This window comes from Herpailurus yagouaroundi, unplaced genomic scaffold (genome assembly GCF_014898765.1).
Source record: "Herpailurus yagouaroundi ecotype Mexico unplaced genomic scaffold, PumYag 180, whole genome shotgun sequence".
NCBI classification, from domain to species: Eukaryota; Metazoa; Chordata; class Mammalia; order Carnivora; family Felidae; genus Herpailurus; species Herpailurus yagouaroundi.
The window spans coordinates 12,021,408-12,042,383 of NW_024412411.1; the positions used below are offsets into that span (position 1 = coordinate 12,021,408).

The window sequence follows — 20,976 nt, forward strand, 5'->3', positions numbered from 1 at the left end:
AAACAAAAGCAAAAATAAACTATTGGGACTACATCAAAATAAAAAGCTTCTGCACAGTGAAGGAAATAATCAACAAATCTAAAAGGCAACCTACTGAATGGGAGAAGATATTTGCAAATGATACATCTGATAAAGGGTTAGTATCCAACATATACAACTCAACACCCAAAAAATGAATAATTCAAATAAAAACTGGACAGAAGACATGAGCAGCAGACATTTCTCCAAAAAAGACATCCAATGGCCAAAAGACACATGAAAAGATGCTCAACACCACTCATCACCAGAGAAATGCAAATCAAGACCACAATATCACTTTATACCTATCAGAATGACTAAAATCAAAAACGGAAGAAACAAGTGATAGTGAGCATGTGGAGAAAAGGGAAACTTTTTGCACTGTTGACAGGAATGCAAACTGGTGCAGCCACTGTACAAAACAGTAAAGATTTCTAAAAAAATTAACAATAGAATAACCATCTAATCCAGTAATTCCCTGAGTATTTACCCAAAGAATAAGAAAACACTAATTCAAAAGATGTATGCACCCCTACATTTACTGCAGTACTATTTATATTAGCCAAATTATGGAAGTAACCCAAATGTCCATGGATAGATGAATGGATAAAGAAGATGTGGTGTGTGTATGTATGTGTGTGTGTGTGTATATATATATATATATATGTCTATACACACACATATATATGCATATATATGTATATATACATATATATATGTATATACACACACATATATATGTGTGTGTATATATATATATATATACACACACACACACACACATATAGTCTTAGCCATAAAAAAAAATCTTGCCATTTGTAACAAAACGGATAGATCTTGAAAATATAATGCTAAGAGAAATAAGTCAGTCAGAGAAAGACAAATACCACTCATATGCAGAATTTAAGAAACAAAACAACAAAGAAGAAAAGAAGCAATCAAAAAGTAGACTCTTGGGGCACTTGGGTGGCTCAGTTAGTTAAGTTTTGCCTCTTGGTTTCGGCTCAGATCATGATCTCACGGTTTGTGGGCTCGAGCCCCATGTCAGGCTCCATGCTGACAGTGCAGAGACTGCTTGGGATTTTCTCTCTCTCCCTCTTTGTCTCTCTCCCTATGCTCACTCTCTCTCTCTCTCTCTCTCTCTCACTCTCTCCCTTACTCTCAAAATAAATAAATAAACTTAAAAAAAAAGTAGACTCTTAGAGAACAAACTGATGGTAACAAGAGGGGAGGTAAGTGGGGCAACGGGTGAATAGGTGAAGGGGATTAAGAGTAAACTTATCATAATGGCCGCTGAGTAATGTGTAGAATTGTGGTACCATCTAAAAAATAAATTGTACACTTGAAACTAATATAACACTGTACATTAATAATACTGGAAATGAAATAAAAATTTAAAGAAAGTGGAAGGAGGGGCACCTGGGGGCTCAGTTGGTTAAGCATCCAACTTTGGCTCAGGTCATGATCTCAAGGTTTGTGAGTTTGAGCCCTGTGTCGGGCTCTGTGCTGACAGCTCAGAGCCTGGAGCCTGCTTTTGGATTCTGTCTCCCTCTCTCTCTGCCCCTCCACTGCTCAAGCTCTGTCTCTCTGTCCCTCTCTCTCTCTCTCTCTCAAAAATAAACATTAAAAATATTTTTAAAGAAAGAAGAAATAGATGTATATTATTCCTACAGGCCCTTGGGAAAAAAAAAAAAAAAAAACTCTGAAAAGAATGATTTAACTATCAAGGGAAAATCTCTAAGAAATACCAAGTCCCTTTTCTCCCAAACAGAATCTTCCTACAATAGGAAGTAGTTATCACCATGCAATTCTCCTTCCTCCGAAATCTTGTGCTATATATCTCTCTTGCAATAATTTACATAAAACCTAGTAAAGATTTTTGCTTCCAGGCCTTACCTCTCCATTATAGGAGAAACATCCATCTTTGTAGAGCCCATATAGTCTACATTAGTGTTTCATAAAAAGGAGGTTGTGATCCATTCGTGGGTTATAAACTGAAGTTAGCAGGTCACAGTCAGCATTTCTTTTAAACAGAATTGCATGCTATTCAGCAGCCTGTCTACAGAATTTGAAATTATGTCAATCAGGAAATTTTAAAACTCTAAATGTTCTGAACCATTATGCCCCTGTGGGGATATTAATTCTAGGGCAAGTATGCTTTCTACCTGAGAGATAACTACCTGTTAAATCACATTCCAAGATATAATTACAGTTCAGGCAACAAGAGCCATTTCAGAAAGTTAATGTATAGTTAATGAATGCTACAGACAATAAGTATTCTGGGAGCCCAGGGAAAGATAGCTGATACTAAGCTGAGTCAATTGAAGGTTTCCCTGAGGAGGTGGGGTTTAAGCAGGGCCCGGTAAAGACCTAGATTAGAAAAGAGGAGGGGAGAAAAAAACACAGTGCCAGCTGGCCTGGACTGAGGCTGATAGAACAAAGGGACTGAGGAAGCTACTGTAATAGTTTAGCTTGGAGTTGTGTGGGTAGAAAAAAGCTAATAACCTTGAACATGCAAAGTAAGTGGCATGAACTAAGAAGGAATCATGGAAGAGTCTTGATGGTTAAGTGGACTCTGGTCTGGTGTAGAGGTGAAAGTGAAGGAATCAGATGATTCCAAAATACTCTAATGCTGGATGACCAGGAGATTAGTGCCATTAATAGTAATGTGAAAAAAATCAAAGGAGTTTTAGAAGGGAATGTTATATAATGACATTAATACTTGTTATTAAAGTTTAACTTGCTTTGAACACCCATACCTCTCAATTGCACTTAGGTATCCATATAAGGGATACTATCCAGTATAAGTAGCATGCTATTCTTGAGGCACTTACTACTTGGAAGAACCAAGGCTGATACTCAGCCAGTTATTATAATATTGAAATCCTTCTATACCAGTTGGCAAATAATTATCTTAGTAACTTGAGTGATGTCTGCCCCCATTCTATGCCCACCAATCCTGCTGTCCCAGTTCCTTCTCCAGACCTCAGGTCTAAAGAACCATCCCACAGCACTGCAAGAACCCTCAGTTCTATGATCAGTTTCTGTTCTGATTGGACAGTGTCTATACCATATTGGTAGTACTAGACAAAATATAAAATAAAAGCAAGTGTTAACAGCATTCAGAAAAGGGAGAAATCACCTCAGGTTGGGTCAGTTACTCATTTAAACCATTGTTGAGGGTATACACTGTGGATACACTGACAGGTGTGGTCCCAGCACTCAGGCTACTCACATCCTTATACAGAGACCAACATATAAACAAATCATTGCAATCCAGAGTAACTGAGTACAAAAGAAGCATTTCTAAAGTACAATGGAGGACACAAAGGGAACAGTAGTCAATACCCAGCTTGAGAAGAGAAATAAAGAGAAATAAAGTTTCACAGATAAGGTGATATATAAGACCTGAGCCAGGAAAGATGTACAAGAATGCCAGGCAGAGAAAGGAGGAAGACAAACCATTCCGAGTAGAGAGATACCAGTACTGTGTGAGTCACATCCCAGCATAGTGTGTGTACAAAACACTGTGTACACACACACAGTGTGTACAAAACAATGAAGTGACAGATGTGTAATACTTGGCACACAGTGTCAATAATAAATAACCATAGAATTAATATTAGAGATTCTTTTCTAGCAGATTTACTTCTCTGATTATGTTTTTAAAGGCTGATCCTAAAACTCATTTGTTTTGTCTAAGCCTGAACTAGCTGAGCAAGGAATGGGGAAATCAACATATCCTGGGAGGCATGAGGTCAGTCAGTTTGGAATTTAAAAATAAAGCACATTATGGGGTCCTGTGTGGCTCACTCGGTTAAGCGTCCGATTTCGGCTCAGGTCATGATCTTACAGCTCCTGAGTTCAAGCCCTGCATCAGGCTCTGTGCTAATAGCTGAGAGCCTGGAGTGTGCTTTGGATTCTGTGTCTCCCTTCTCTGTCTGCCCCTCCCCTGCTCACACTATGTCTCTCAAAATTGAATAAACATTAAAAAAAATTAAAATGAATAAAATAAATGAAAAATAATAAAGCACATTGGGGTTCATGGGTGACTCAGTGGGTTGAGCATCCAACTTCAGCTCAGGTCATGATCTCGTGGTTTGTGAGTTCACGTCCCGCATTGAGCTCTGTGCTGACAGCTCAGAGCCTGGGCTGACAGCTCAGATTCTGTGTCTCCCTCTTTCTCTATGCCCCTCCCCCTGCCTCATGCACACTCTCTCTCTCTCTCTCAAAAATAAACATTAAAAAAATTAAAAAATAAATAAATAAATAAAAACAAAGCACATGGAATTCACAAATCAACTAGAGTTGCCTGCACTTGTTAGATGTGTGTAAGCAAAGATGAGCAAAGGGCAGTGAATGAATTGGAGTGTGAAACAGAAGCAAAAAAACAGCAGAAGACTTCACTCCTTTTCCAATTAACAAGGGCTTCCTGGAGGGGAATATTTTATAACAGAAGGAACAAGCAAGTGCTAAACAAGCCAGATGTCTTGAAGATCAAAGAAGTATTTAAAGAATAGATCTTCAGAGGAATACCAACAGGAAAGAGTAAATGTATGTATATGCTTGGCTAGAGTATGAAATGGAGAAAGATCATCTGGAGAACAGAGACTATAGATAAATGACTATAAATTCAAACCAAGAAAAGGGTTTGGCAATGTTACAGAATTTAACTGCAAAAAGCCCTTTTGGAAATCTTTAAAAACCGTGATCCATATTTTTTGGAGAGTAAGTCCAAGCATCTTAGCCAATATTCATTTCATCATGTTACATTCAAATTCTTCAGAGATGAACCAAAGCACTGGGTGTATGTAAGTAACAGCAATAGGCTCTTCTATACCTTGCCTAATGTTTATTTGCAATTAATGTTTTCAATAACAGAGGACATGACATGCAGTGTCATTCTATCAGCTCAGCTCCACATGTACAGAGCTTGGTACTGCACCCTCCCAGATCCACAGATGAATGAGACCCAAGGTTGCTGCCCTTGAAGAGATCATGGAGAGGTGGTCAGCAAATATTAATTCTCTTATCTTTTAAACTGTGGTCATTTTCTAGAAATCACACTATATAAAAAGGCAAACAAAAAGCCTGTTTGGGTCTGCACTACCCACACCAGTCATTGTCATTTAAAGCTAATTGTTTAAGAGAAAGGAAGCATCGTAGGCGGAGGAGAGGGGAGTCATCATCACTGCTTTCTGAAATTGTTGCATGAGCAGCTCCCTCCAAGGAAGAGGCCATCAGTGCTCAGGAAATGACAAAGGTTTCCGACAGTTTTAAAGGATAGTGTCTGCAGTGTGACCCATGGTTCAAACTGCATAAAAATAAGAATTCACTGACAAATGATAACAAGTACTTCCTCACTTTCCTCTGAGCTGAATCAGAGCCATTGTTTGGGTTGTAGTTCCTTGTTTAAATTAGGTTATTAAATCACAATGATGCTGGCCAAACCTGCAGTCATACACCACCAGGAAAACTTAATAAAAAATACCAGTGTGTGGCAAGGTTTAAATGCACACACACACGCAGACACTTGCTTTTGCACTAATAAAATCTGACCAGCACCAAGCATATCTTTCAAAAACTGTTCCCCCCCCCCCCCCACACCTCCAGAAAACCATAAATGAATGTCCTGTGACGTTGCAGAAAGAGAAAGGAATTTGCAGACAGATCTGGGTTTGAGTACCGGTTCTGCCAACTACCAGAGCTATTTGAATTTGAACAAGTTACTTCATGTCTTTGGGCTTGTTTTCTTGTACGTAAAATGAAAAAATACTGCCTATCTTAGAGAGGTCTTATGTTGATTAAGTTGGGTAATGCATGCATGAGAGTGCCTAGCAAGGAGCTGCATGAACTCAGAGCTTGATGTATTACTAGGACATTTTGTAGAGTATATTTTATTAGCATTCACCTCCCCAGTCTGAAACCACTGCCAAATACACACACAAACATCTACAATGGTATGTTATGTGTTTAATAGTACTACATATGAGAAAGAAATTGTGACATTAAAACTTTAGCAATTTGTTCTGACTATTCACTTAAAAGTTATTTTTTTCTTTTCAAATTCTTATTTAAATCCTAGTTAGTTAACATACAGAGTGCAACATTGGTTTCACCACTTAAAACAATATGACCTTGCAAAGTGAAATTAAGAAAAAAACTTGCAGTTATCATGGAACTGAAGACAGCAAAAAAGCAATGACTTGATGACAGTAAGAGCCCCTTACACACCAAATATCATGTGGCCTGATATGTGATATGTTTCTGCTTTTGACTTTCAATCCAGTCCTGTGACAGTACAATACACCTTTAGTACACATTCATCACTGTATGAATTGTATAGCTCTGAGGAAAAGTATGTATCACAGAAATAAAACATGACTGAATATCCACTTCTAAAGAATTTTAAAATAATCTGTGACATCACTTTCATCACCTCATATGCTGAAGATTATAAATCCACATCTCAAAGCACTACTTATTTCTTCTAAGGTATCAGAATAATAGAATTACAATCATGATTCAAACAGCCAGGTTTCTCATAAAAGTAAAGGTATTAGCTTAAATTTTCAGTCTAATATTCTTTAAAATAATAACACTTTATTAAACAGAAGAATAACAGTATCATTCTAAGCACCATGTTTAAAGATGAGACTACCATCCGGGCTTTTATAGAAAACAAAATACCTAGGTCTGGTTAACTGAACTTTTTTTTTTTTAATTTCTTTTATTTTATTATTTTTTTACCCCTCCTCCTTAAAATTTTTTAATCTTTATTCACTTCTCAGAGACAGGAAGAGACAAAGCATGAGCAGGGGAGGGGCAGAGAGAGAGGGGGGACACAGAATCCAAAGCAGGCTCTAGGCTCTGAACTGTCAGCACAGAGTCCGATGCAGGGCTTGAACCCACGAACCATGAGATCATGACTTAAGCCAGAGTTGGACACTCAAACGACTGAGCTACCCAGGTGCCCTCTTTTATTTTATTTTAGAGAGAGAAAGCACAGCAGAAGAGAGGGGCAAAGTGAGAGGGAGACAGAGAGAGACAGATAGAGAACTCCAAGCAGGCTCTAAGCTCAGCATAGAGCCCAGAGCGGGATTCAATCCCACAACCCTGGGACGAAATGACCCCAGACGAAATCAAGAATCAGATGCTCAATCAACCCAGGCACCCCTGAATTTGACTTTCTAATCAAGGAAGACTTTCAAAAGCCAAGTGCCAAAGCGTGACCTCTGTTCCTTTGAGTTACTGGAAAAGAGAGGAACATTCAAGTGGAGTAGAAGATGAATATATAGCAGTGACCAGTCCATGCAGCATAGATGAGGAACATTTACGTGAACTTCAACATACTCCAAGGCCAATTTTGTACACAGACTGTTGGGAAAGCTTAAAAAGGAGGCTTCCTTAATGGAATTAGGGTAAACTGTACAAATTTATAGGGACAATTTCTAAAGCAGTGACCTCACTCCTGACCTACCACTTTAGTCTCCTCCTTTATTTCCTTGGATAGTACCTTTTTTGGGATCATCAGTGGAGGTCTCTTAACATCCTTTAGTCTAGAATGTATAGAGCCACCCACAAATACCTCACAGTCTATATCTTAGAAGGTTTCATAGTTCCCTTCTCCTGTTAACATGGTTCATTTATTTAAAGCCCATTCATGTAAAAGTATTCTTTCTGTAACACAAAAGCCAAGTCAGAAGAAAGTTCTGTATTATTAAGACCTCCATTATGATTTTTTTTCTCTCCAAAATTAACCAACCTAGTGCTAGAGAATTAAGATTCCTTTTATTCTACTTTATTACTGTTCAATCTAGATTTCCTTAACAAATGTGACCGCCAGGGCACCTGGGTGTCTCAGTTAGTTATCATATCTGCTCAGGTCATTATCTCTGTGCTGAGAGCTCAGAGCCTGCTTCAGATCCTCTGTCTCCCTCTCTCTCTCTGCCCCTCCCCCACTCACACAGTCTCTCTCAAAAATAAATAAACATTAAAAAAATTTTTTTAATGTGACTTCCACACTATCTCTAATTAAGGTCATGAGTTACACAAACTTCTGTCTATTCCAGAAATACAGTTAGTACAGAAACAACATCGATCAAGAGCTCTGATTTCAACAGAGCTCAGTTTTTAAATCCTGGTACTACCACTTATTAGCTATGTGATCACAGACATATTACTTTACCTCTGAGCCCTTTATTTCTCTATAAAAAGAAAGGTAGTACCTCCTTGCAAGGTGGAAGATAAATATATTAAGAACACTTATGTTTCTTTTGGGATGAGCACTGGATGTTGTATGGAAACTAATTTGACAATAAATTTCATATAATAAATAAAGAAATAACAACAACAACAAAAAAAGAACACTTATGCAGTATCTGTCACAAGGTGAATGCATTTACTCTGGTCAGCAGAGCAGTGCTTTGCCCCTTACCACTTCAACACCAAGTTATATTCTTAAAGTCAATGACAGATTCAGAGAAGGAATACCCATACCATGCATGTGCAAATGGAAATAGTGACAATACTGACCTCACACTGTTGAGGGCCAACCTCTTGCCTCTCCCAGTCTTACTGAACTTTCAGTTCCTCCAACATAGACTGCTCTTTTCTATTTTAGGATCTTATACATGATACACCCTCTACCTGGACAGAAATCTCAATCATCTCCCTTCTCCTGGCTAACTCCTGCTCAGCTTCCCAGTCTCTGCTTTGATACTATAGCTGCCTATAGGTTTCTCTAATACCCAAGACTCAGGACTCAGGACTCCATCGTAGATGCCACAGCAAATTACTTCCTTAAAGCATGTGTTGTCCCACTTGTAATTACTTGTTATTGTGTTTTTTCCCACTAACCTGTAAACTTCATGAGGTCTGTCTTTGCTTTCCACTTATCCCCATTTATTAACACAACACGTGGCACATAGGAAGAGCCAGTAAATGTTTCTGAATGAACATACAACTGTGCTGTTTTACTATATAAATGTTAGATATCCTGTCTGCTATAACAGAATGATATTTCCCTGTATCATACAACCAATTTGAAGAGCTGCTCAGGGAAAGCTCCTAAGGAAACTGTACTTTAATAAATCTGCCTTTTCCTAACCCATGTGGGCAGACCCCACAACATGAGCAACAGGAAAGAGAACATTGTGAGCTTGACAGAGACACAACAGCTGATCCTCTTCAGGTACAGGTACCTTCAGGTACAGGTATAGCTAATTGGCTTCTTTTTGCAAATGCAAACCCAAATCATAAAAAGTACTGCCTTTTACCTTAGCTCTCTAATAAATATGGGCAGTATAGAATTGCCACAGAAGTAAGCTTTAGGGGGACATTTTTCCTAATGTCTTCATCCTCTACCCTTTCCCTGGCCCTCACCCATACACAACGGAAAGAGCAAACAGAAATTGCTGCACTCCCTCCCACTGTTCTTTCTCTGTACATATATGAGAAGGGTCAGTACAGATAACTAGCTACAGCTTCCAGATCGTGAAAATAAGAGAATGTGAAGAAGTGGGCCTGTTTTTATTTGCCTGCCATTCTATAATGTTTCCCAAAAGGATTTAGACAGTTGAGAATCAAGTTTCTATACTGTTTCCCTCCCTACACACACACACACACACCCCTCCCTTACCTCAATAGGTAGAGAAGCAGGAAAAGGGAGAGGGAGAAAGATACAGATTCAACAAGCATTTGTAAAAATGATACTCTATAAAACTATAAAAACTATGTAAAACTATGGGCAGCATTCTATAGAGGACTATGGATACAAGACAGAGTTTCTGCTTTAAAAACGGAGTAAGACAAGGATACAAAAGATTTTAAAGCAAGGCTAGAATCAGACACATGCCATGAGAGAAGTACAAACAAAGATTTGACTTTCACACACTTTCCAGGATATTAAGAAATGTCTCATGGAGTAGGCAGACAGTATCTGAGATGGGGCTTAAAAAATGGATGGGATTGGTAAAGCAGGGACAGCATTGGGAAAGGTACTCCAGGCCAAAGGAACAATATGGGCTAAAGCAAGGAAACAGGAAAAGAATGAGCGTGTGTGAAGAATAGATTAACACACTGGAAAGGTGGGTTGGGGTCACAAGGTGGAAGGCCTTGAATGCTACAGGATTTTATTCTAAATAAAGCAAACAATAAGGAATCATTGCAGGCTCTGAGCAGAAAAGTGGCTTGATGGGAGGAGATGTGATTAATGTGACCCATAGGGACTACAGTAGAGGGAGCACTGCAGGAAGCAAGGAGGACCTTCAACCTCATATAATCTACCTTTTACTGTCCCTCACCCCATCCTCACTCCCTTTCTGACTTGGCTTAAATTTCATGGTCAATGAGTAAATTACTCCCTTGCATATGCCCCTCAGTCCCCATGTCTCTCTCTGACTTTCTTTTACTGATTTGGCAAAAGGATAATCCTGGCTAAAAAGAACTTTCCACCAACTTCTCACTCATACCCAAGAAAGTAAATGTAGCTAGAGAAACACACAGCCTGTCAAATGGTCTAATATGTATGAGGCTTCAAAGCTGCCTGCATCACACTGCATTTTCCTAGTCCATTTACTTTCCTTCTCTGCTAGTGAAGTATTTATGTTCTCTTTCCTCTTCACTATCTTCATCCCCTACTATTCTCTCCTTGGGTACATCTTTCCAGCCATACTGGCCTCCTTGTAGTTGTTCCCACCAGGCACACACCTACCTTAGGGTTTTTGTACTTACTCTTTTCTATGCCTTGAATGCTCTTCCCCCAGTGCCTAGAAGAGCCTTACAAAAAGTAGGAACTTAACAAAAATTGAGTAAATGAATTTGGAAACACATTGTACATTCAAGTTTTCTATGTTGCTTTTTTCACTTATCATTAATTGATGAACATCTCCCCACACTACCAGATATACTTCAACGCCACCATTTTCAAGAGACAATAATATTCCCTTTTATGGATATATAATAAATCATTTACAATTTGGGATTGAGAAACCAGCAAATTGACAAGTGGGATATTTTGAATATTTCTTCTTTTGATTTTTCTGAACCTTCCTAGTTTCACCTCTAAAACTGAGCATGGTATCTACCTCACAGGGTTGTTGTAAAGATTGAATGATCTCATGGTTCATGAGACTGAGTCCGACTGTGCTGTTAGCAGAGCCAGCTTGGGATTCTCTACCCCCGTCTTTCTGCCCCTCCTCTGCATGTTCTCTCTTTCTGTCTCAAAATAAATAAATAACTTTTAAAAAGTATTTATTTTTATTTTATTTTTTATTTTTTAAAAATTTTTTTTTTACATTTATTTATTTTTGAGAAACAGAGTGAGACAAAGCGTGAACGAGGGAGGGGCAGAGAGAGTAGGAGACACAGAATCTAAAGCAGGCCCCAGGCTCTGAGCAAGCGGTCAGCACAGAGCCTGATGCGGGGCTCGAACCCAGGAACTGTGAGATCATGACCTGAGCCGAAGTCGGACACTCAACCGACTGAGCCACCCAGGCGCCCCACAAAAAAGTATTTATTTTTAAAAGTGATTGTAATAATTAAAAGTAGGATATAAAAGAGTTTAAAATAATACCTGGCTCAGATAAGACAATCAATAAATGTTTATTCATTCACCGCTCATAAACAACTATGACTCTTCTTAAATTGTGAATCATAATAAAAAATATTTAAAAAAAAACAAATTTTAGGGGCGCCTGGGTGGCGCAGTCGGTTAAGCGTCCGACTTCAGCCAGGTCACGATCTCGCGGTCCGTGAGTTCGAGCCCCGCGTCAGGCTCTGGGCTGATGGCTCAGAGCCTGGAGCCTGTTTCTGATTCTGTGTCTCCCTCTCTCTCTGCCCCTCCCCCGTTCATGCTCTGTCTCTCTCTGTCCCAAAAATAAATAAAAAAACGTTGAAAAAAAAAATTAAAAAAAAATAAATAAAAAATAAAAAAATAAAAAAAACAAATTTTATAAACACCCCAATCACATACACACTGTCAATGCAAAACTGTCCCTTTGATGAACACTTACAAAGCATACATCAGATTTTTTACATAAATCTCTATATCAATTTTGTTTCCTTTATTATGAAAAAAACAGGCAAAACAATCTTTTTCAATTACTGAATGACAGTATGAATAAATAAATTCCTTTATTTACTACATGCTCCAATGTATATATACATCAGGTCAGTGAACGATCATGATAAGGGTAAGTTGAGCAAGAAAATATTAAGTAGACCCGCCTTACTTCAGGGACTTTTTGAAGCAATCTACATTACAAATGTATTAGTCCTTTTCCATATTTTTCAGATACAAGCTTAAGTATGTATGACTGCAATGGCCAACAAGTATGTGAGGTCTTCCAGGATATAATCATCTCTGCCTTCCTGGGACCTAGTCCAGTGCCTGACATATAAAAGGAATTAGATGAACAGTGAGTAGGTGGATGGGTGGGTGGGTAAGAGACTGAATGAGTATGGTAGTCATTAGTGCTGTTTCTCCTTCTAGGCACTCCAGAATCAGTATTTTTTGTGTCCCCACCCTGTCCTCAGATGCAGCAATGTAGTCTGTTTGGGCCAATGAATTATGAAATGAATGTGCCATTTCCAGACTGGAACATTTATTATCATTTCATGTTCTTTTTCCACTGCTATGGTGATCATGAAAGTATATGTTGAGAGGAAGCTTCCATAAGTCCTTTAGTCTTGAAGTGAATGTAATAAGGGAACCCTCTGCTCACCCCAATGGAAATACAATTTGAGTAATAAATTTTCGGGGGGTTAAGTCACTAAATTTTTGGAGTTCTGCTACAGCAGCATAACCTATCCTATCCCACCTAGTATAACAAGCAAGGTTATAACATTTACTTTAGAACTAGAAACTCATTAGAGTTTATTTTCAGAAAAACAAAATGGGACAGTGCATCTTGAACATGTAACTCAACATTTCTGTATGATCATTCTCTCACCTATAAAGTGGAATAATAATAGCATCTACCTCATAGGACTGCTATAGAAATTAAACAAATGAATGTCTATTAAGTACTCAAAACCTAAGGCATATAAGGGGCACCTGGGTGGCTCGGTCGGTTGAGTGTCCAACTCTTGATTTCTGCTTAAGTCATGATCTCACAGTTCATGAGTTAGAGCCCCATATTGGGTTCTGTGTTGACAGTGTGGACCCTGCTTGGGATTCTCTCTCCCTCTCTTTCTGCCCCTTCCCTGCTTATGCTCTCTCTTTCTCTCTCAAAATAAATAAATAAACTTTAAAAAATCAAAAACAAAAAACCAAGGGCATATAAAGTTTTCAATCAACAGTAGCAGATTACTAGTATTATCAGTGCATTAGACAATTATATACTGCACATTTCATTTTATTCTCCCTCCTCTTACTCCTTATTCATTTTAATTTTTAGCCAATTTTTTCCATTCAAAGAAAATCTTTATTAAGAACTATTATGTAGGCACACCTGGGTGGCTCATCAGTTAAGCATCCAACTCTTGATTCCAACTCAGGTCATGATCTCATGACTTGTGGGTTCAAGCCCCACATTGGGATCCATGGTGATAGCATGGAGCCTGCTTGGGATTCTCTCTCTACTTCCCCCTGCTGTTGCCCTCCCCCCAAAAACAAATAAACAAATAAACATTAAAAAAAAAGAACTATTATGTAGATGGCACTGTGCAATGCACTAGGAATATGAAGACAAATAAGACATATCATCAAAGTATTCTTCTTCCCTATGATTCTTCTTTCTTCTCCAATCCACCCATAACCAAGCAAACTTCAAAATCATAAATATAGTGTTCTATGTTATAAATACTGTGTTAATTGTAGACCTAAGTAATTAAAAAAAAATTTTTTTTTAAGGTTTGTTCATTTTTCAGAGACAGAGCGTGAGTGGGGGAGGGGCAGAGAGAGAGGGAAACACAGAATGTAAAACAGGCTCCAGGCTCTGAGCTGTCGGCACAGAGCCCGATGTGGGGCCCAAATTCACAGACAGAGAGGTCATGACCTGAGCTGAAGTCAGACGCTCAACCGAATGAGCCACCCAGGTGCCCCATAGAGCTAAGTAGTTTTAATTTAAAAAAACCCTTTATATGAGTCTGTGTCTAATTCAAAGTTCAGATGGAAAAATTGTTCATGTCTGCTGTGCCAAATGCAATTAATGGCAAGGGTAAAAAACACAACCTGTATTCAAATCCCCACTGATCCTGATATAGGGCCATACAGACAGGAGGCACTCAGTGAACAGAATGACACATGTATCACAGATTGCATATGGAATCCTCTTATCTTACATAAGAGACCTTACACTGAGATCTAGAGGTAAGCAACTTGTCCCAGGTCATTATATGAGTTAGTAACAAGTCTGGTTGATACTAGAACCCAAACTTTGAAAATGTTTAAGTACTTAAAGTCCTTGTAATATGCTGCAGAGGGACATAAATATGACAGAGCAAAACCTTAAAATTAATTTTTACTGAAATTACATTTTAGCATTAACTAGTCAAACATTGAGAGCTATTAGAAAGATAGTGTTAGGTTTAGTATTAGTATCAAAAAGAGAAGATACTTGAAACACCTAAAATAATGCATTCACTGTCATATTGTCCCCTCCACAATTTACCAAAACACAAAATAGAACAGGAAAAAAATAATAGAAATAGCTTATATGCTTTCCGTTATGTCTTATGTAAAAGAAAATTGTTTCAAACAAGGAAAGAGTTAATTTCTTTGCCTTATTTCTAAGTGTATTAAATTATATCTCACAGATAAAAAGGCATATATTACTATTGTGTAACTGAAAAGTTCATACAGATTTTCATATTTTACAAAATAACTATTTTAGGTATGCTAAGTGATGATTTAAATATTCTGTGTGGAGAGGGGGTAGATTAAAGCCACATGCATTAAGAAACCACAAGATAAAATAAAAATATTTACCATTTATTGAGTGAAGTGATATAAACTGTGCTATTTAAGCCCTTTACACATACTAGCTCATTTCACAACAAATCTGTGAGATGAATAATATAATTATCCCCATCTTGCTGATTATAAAAATAGATGCTCAGAGAAACAGAATTTGTTCTCAAACTTGTATGGTATTCGATCTCTATCAAGTTCCTGACTCTCCATAATTTAGATCAAGGTTACTTCATCATATCTAAGGGATGGACGACATGATCTCTAAGACCACTTCTGGCATTGATTCCATGATTAAAAACAGAAATCAGTTCACATAATATTTGTGACATGTGGTCCAGGCCGTAAGGGGAAAACTATCAACAGATGAACCAATTAATAATAAGAAGAGAAGAGGGCAAAAACTAAAAAGAAGAGGAGGAAAGAGCAATATTTTACTAGACATTAGGGCCACCGTGACATGAGTGGGAAAGGAGAACCTGGAGTAGGAACTGAAAGTAAAGCTGTAACACAAATAAAAATAGCTCAGCCCACTGATGGGATTACCTCACAGCAGGCAAGGAAGGAGCTGTGTGAAGGCCTTGCAGAAGTCAGTGGCCATGAGCTTAATGCTGCATGAAGATGCAGAATTCTAACATAAACACTGGTCAGTGAATAGGAATAGTTGAGTATAGATGACTGACCACTAAATTTCTAGAAGAGGCATTACCACAAGGGTCATGCATTTGGATCAATCTGAAATGATAACACTATGAGAGTGTGGTTTTAGGACAGAGTGGGGAAGAAACCAGCACTACTCTATTACTTTCCTTAAGTTCCTACCGTATTCTAGGCACTGTGCATGTGCTTTCGTGGGTTACCATATCTGGCCCTCAAAACAACCTTGGTAGAAGTGATGGTTAATTTTACATGTCAACTTGGCTGGGCTATAGGGTCCAGATATTCTGGATGTTTCTATGATGGTATATTTTTGGACAGGATTAACATTTAAATCACTGGACTTTGAATAAAGCAGATTTACCCTCCATAATGTCGGTGGACCTCATCCAACCAGGTGAGGGCCTGAATAGCAAAAAAAAAAAAAAAAAAAGACTGACCTCTCCTGAGCAAGAAGGAATTATACAAGTAGGCTCTCTTTGGTCTCAAATTGCAACTCTTCTCTGGGTGTCCAGCCTGCCAGCCTCCCCTGTAGATTTTGAACTTACCAGGCCTCCATAATCACATGAGCTAATTCCTTAAAATAAATCAATCTCTGTGAAAAGAGAGACACACAGACACACACAGACACATTCTATTGGTTCTGTTTCTGTACAGAAGTCTGATTAATCCAATGAATACTGTTTCCTAAGTCACCACTGAGGAAAATGAGAGCCTCAAAGGACCCATTCCCTTTTCCCAGTACATCACATAGTAAAATGCTCTCACAGTACTCAAATTCTACTGTGACAGGCTTGCGTGAGAGATGAAGAGTAATGAGAAGTAGGGAAACATTGTAACCACAAGCCATGGATTCCAAGGAGTCCCTTACAACACTGGCATCACGCATGTGCCCAAAGCCTGGATGTGACCAAGTGAGGTACTATCCTTTCTCTGGTCTCCCGATTCAGTTACTTCGGATAAAAGAAATCAAATATTCCTACTAAATCAACAACATTTGAAGACTCTGAAAGAAGAGAAAAAATAATTAGTAAAGAATAGAAGTAAAAGATGAAAATAAAAATAAGTGATTTGTGTCAATTAAATGATGACAGACTTTGCCTTGTTTAGGCTTTTTTGGATAGTCATTCATTCACTCCCTCCACAAATATGTATTTTGTACTTTATAATTTTTATGGGCTCCTCTGGGTACTAGAGTGTGCTATCTAGGTATGGGGGACACACCAAAGTAATAAGTCTGCAGAGCGAAAAAAGATCAACTAAGTTGCCCTAAAGTCAAGAACACTTCACAGAAGAGGGGACATTTCAGTTGGGATACAGGTATGAGTTTAACTTTAGGAGAAGAGACATGGTATGCCAGACAGAATTTTTAACCACTGTAAAATTCAATTGAGTCTACATTCTATGTTGCTAAAAGTATATGTGTGTGTTGGGGGGCAAAGGAGAGGAAAAGGCCTCCCCTAAGGCGTTTTTACCCAGACCATAAATGGAGCTTATGTTCATATAAGGATAGCTGGGAATAGCTTTGTCAACTGGACAGATATAACTACAGATAAAGAAAATCATTACAAGGTTTTATAAAAATTAAGCCTTGAATAAAAACTGAGCCTTACAGTTATAATAATAACATTTATTTTTAAAAGGCATAAAAGCACACTGAAACTAAAATTACTCTGTATGTTAACCATCTGGAATTTAAATAAAAACTTGAAAAAAGAAAAAAATAAAAGGCATAAAAATATTTCATGTGCTCTAACTAAAAAAAAAAAAAAATCAAGTTGAGTTTACACAGACATGGTAAGTCCCAACTAAAAATCTACAGTCCAGAATTGGTAACTACTATAACTATTATTATGCAATAAATACATATGTGGAAGTTTTCTCCAAAAAATGAAATAAAATTCAATTGGAACTTATGTAATGGATATTATTATTATAGTAATAAATAAACATGTGGGATCTGTGTCCTAAAATACAAGCTAAGCCAGAGGGCAAAGGTGGCTGAGTAAAGCCAAACAGATTTTGCAAGCCACCAAGAATGGAAAAAGAACTGATCTTAAATTATGTTTCTAAACAGTAAAGTGGTCAAAAAAGTAATCTATAATGAAGGAATATAAATTAAGTGCTCACAGATCATTTGGTCTCTCCCACCTTTTGTTCCTTTTCAGCTGCTAGTTCTCTTTTTCATCATTTTTAAAGAGATTTCAGACACCCTCATTCCAATAGTTTCCCTTCAATTTTACTTTACCAATGAAACTCTGCAAATAGTCGTATACAAAATACAAATATATAAAACACACCAAAGCATAAAGTTCAGGCTCAAAGAGTTCGGGGAGAGAGAGGTTACTGGAGCACTCTCACTTGGGCCTTCACCTACCACCTCTCTGAGATAGCTTCCCAAAGAGTCCTAAATTTTCCTCAGTACAGTGTGTAACATGTCATTCCTTGTTCAAATCGCTCAATTTGTAAATGAGGAAGTCATAGCCTAGAGAGTGAATTTAAATGAGCTGCTTGAGAAAAAGGCCCGTTTCCTGGTGTCGCTGCTGAAATTGAAATGCTTTCTCTTCCTCAGAAACTCTATTTAAATTTCCGGGTTAAAAATCATTTCTTATCAGTTACAAATTCATGCACCCCTTCTATCCCAAATTCCTATTAAAATTCACACAGGTCAGGGGCGCCTGGGTGGCGCAGTCGGTTAAGCGTCCAACTTCAGCCAGGTCACGATCTCGCGGTCCGTGAATTCGAGCCCCGCGTCAGGCTCTGGGCTGATGGCTCAGAGCCTGGAGCCTGTTTCCGATTCTGTGTCTCCCTCTCTCTCTGCCCCTCCCCCGTTCATGCTCTGTCTCTCTCTCTGTCCCAAAAATAAATAAACGTTGAAAAAAAATTTTTTTTTAAAAATAAAATAAAATAAAATTCACACAGGTCAATAAGCCGAACTTTAAAAAGTGTCTACTAATGGTCAGATATTCTGCTAGGGACATGTTATCTGTTTTCATTCAACCATCACCAAAGCCCCAGATCAAGAAACTGGGTTCAGAGAGGTACTGTATCCTTCCCAAGGTCACGGAGCTAGCAGAGTGGAATGCCGATCTATGCTACTCCAAAAGCCAAACCTCAGACTCTTGCATTCTTCCTAATCTAAAACTTTCCCAAATCTTTGCCTACCTTTACACAGGCCCCCAGAAATACAGAATTGTAAGGGATCCTGTCATTTCACACAGGATGTACTTTTCCATCCAGACTTGTAGAGTGCCTCATGCTTCAGCCAACACAAAGGCATCAAGCCTACTTTAAACTCAATCTTCAGAACCATATAAATGCTAACCCCCAGCCCCATGCTGACGGTCAAATCCTGACATACCTCCTTTACAAGTATGGGTTACATAAATGTTCAGTCTTATGGAAAATAGGAAAAGTTAAAAACCTTTTTTTATAAAGTTTATTTATTTTGAGAGTGGGGGAGGAGCAGAAAGAGAAAGAATGAAACAGAGAATCCCAAGCAGGCTCACGCTGTCAGCACAGTGCCCGATGTGGGGCTCCATCTCAAACCTGAGATCATGACCTGAGCTGAAATCAAGAGTCAGATACTTAAAGGACTGTGCCACCAAGGAAAGGTTAACAACTCTCAACCAAAGGGCTACAAAATCAACTTTGAGCTGAGCATGAGATGACAGACTGGTGTTTTAGGCTGAATACTAAATATTATCTAATAAGATATTGGCAGTGTGTACTTAACGGCGGCTTTGGGACAAAGGATGGTTGTCACTACCAGTAGGAGCCCGAGTTGGCATTAAATAATTTTAATTTGATGGGAAGTCAAATTACGCAAGAGAGTTGGACCCAGAGCGGATATTAAAGTACTGGTAATGGGAGAAGAGATTTTAAACAGAACTGGGGCTTGGTGCCACCCTCTGGAAACTGTGAGCCCAAGATTAGACAAGTCCTAGGCACCAGGGGTCTGAAACTGTGGGTGGGCTCCGGTGCCTCAGCTGGGGTGGGTTAGGCCCGGTGACCTGGGAAGCCCCAGGGGGACTGGGAAGCCCCAGTGTTCTACCACGCCCGCCCCGCCTCGCCTTACCTTCTGTTGGAGGTAGTGAACCGTGTACTTCGTGGGTACAGCGGGGCGGGATGTGAAGCTGGCTGACCTGTGCAGATTGCTGAGGGCCCTCAGGGCCAGCGGTACGGGGATGACCTCCCGAAGCGTCAGGAAAGCCAGGAGCAGGAGCAGGACAGTGTGGCGCCCCATGGCCAGGGTGGCAGCTGCAGAGTGAGTGGGAGCGAGACCAGCAAATGCAGGGAGCTAGAGTCCTAAGCTCCACCCACCGCAGATGGGCTCCTCCCCCGTGAAACCCAAAGCCACTCTGCCCCACAGCAACACAGCCCAAACCTGGTAACCTAAACCACACCGCCCGCGTCCCAGAAGGTGCCGCAACTTTTCTATTTTCCTCCCGTGCAGTCTCTCTCTTTAGAGTCCACCTTAATTGCGATCACACTCCAAGTCTGCCCTTACCATCTCAGGACCCCTCCTACCTGACTGCCGGAATCCCATCCTTTCCTTGAGCGCTCCCCAAGCCCACCTTTCCCTGCCATGCCCTGTCTGCCTCAATTCCACTGCCACACCCCTTACCCTCAGCAAACCCCATATAATGGTAATAATAATAGCTACCATGACAATTTATTGAGCGTTCTTTACATGTCACTATTATCGCTAGGCATAATGGCACACATACCAACTCATTTAACTCAAGCAGCGCAGCAATCTTGTGTGTCCTGTATGATTACTACTCCCATTTACAGATGAAGAAACTGAAACTCCGAGAAGTGTGGGGACTTGCACTGGGTGATTCAGGAGGCAATGGCGCACAGCTTCGCAGACCACTCGGTCTGGCTCCTTGCACCCACTTCCAGTATGTTAGCCAACCACCTCCTGTGGTACTCTCTGTTCATGAATCACCCAAATTTCTATGTTGCCCAAATAACTCATCCCATAACGGGAGTCGCCCAGGTAGCCCCCGAATCCCGCTTGGTCCTGGGCCCTTCTCCCAGGATACGCCCCCCTTTCTTCTCCCGGCTCCGGGTAGCCTCCCTTCCGTCTTCACCGCGCCGCCAACCCCTTTCGCCCAGCTACCACTCCTCCTTCCAGTCACCCTGCTGAACCCCGATTGGAGAGGCGCTACCACCCTTTCCTGAGATTCCTATGCTACCCCCCAAACCAGCTTTATAGACTGTGCCCCTACCCCACCAGTCAGGGAAGAACATTCGCCAAACCCTGTCTCTCTACCCGCAATTCGATGAAAATGGTCGTACCCGAATGCTCACAGAACGCAGTGTTCAATCTCCACCCTCTGCGGCGCCTTCTTCTGATTGGCTCTGAGGGACCAAGGCCA

General features: G+C 39.6%; 1 protein-coding gene and 1 long non-coding RNA gene across 4 annotated transcripts in view; both read right to left on the reverse strand.

Moving 5' to 3' along the window:
- PRCP (prolylcarboxypeptidase) overlaps positions 1–20,939 on the reverse strand; it is a 78,648-nt gene extending 57,709 nt beyond the window's left edge. The window contains exons 1-2 of one of the 3 annotated variants that reach the window (XM_040489490.1): positions 20,897–20,939; positions 19,668–19,849 (exon numbers count right to left, since the gene is read on the reverse strand). In XM_040489490.1, the coding sequence (XP_040345424.1) occupies positions 19,668–19,835 (168 nt within the window). In that variant the 5' untranslated portion in view covers positions 19,836–19,849; positions 20,897–20,939. Of the gene's footprint in view, positions 1–19,667; positions 19,850–20,119; positions 20,139–20,319; positions 20,870–20,896 lie in introns of those variants that run through there. The other 2 variants (XM_040489491.1, XM_040489489.1) reach the window with 2 other exon arrangements.
- LOC121039353 (uncharacterized) lies at positions 14,933–17,245 on the reverse strand. Its single transcript, XR_005794725.1, has 2 exons — positions 16,286–17,245; positions 14,933–16,184 (listed from the first exon to the last, which is right to left on the reverse strand). It is a non-coding gene; the product is annotated as an uncharacterized LOC121039353 (long non-coding RNA).
- Positions 20,940–20,976: the final 37 nt, after the last annotated feature.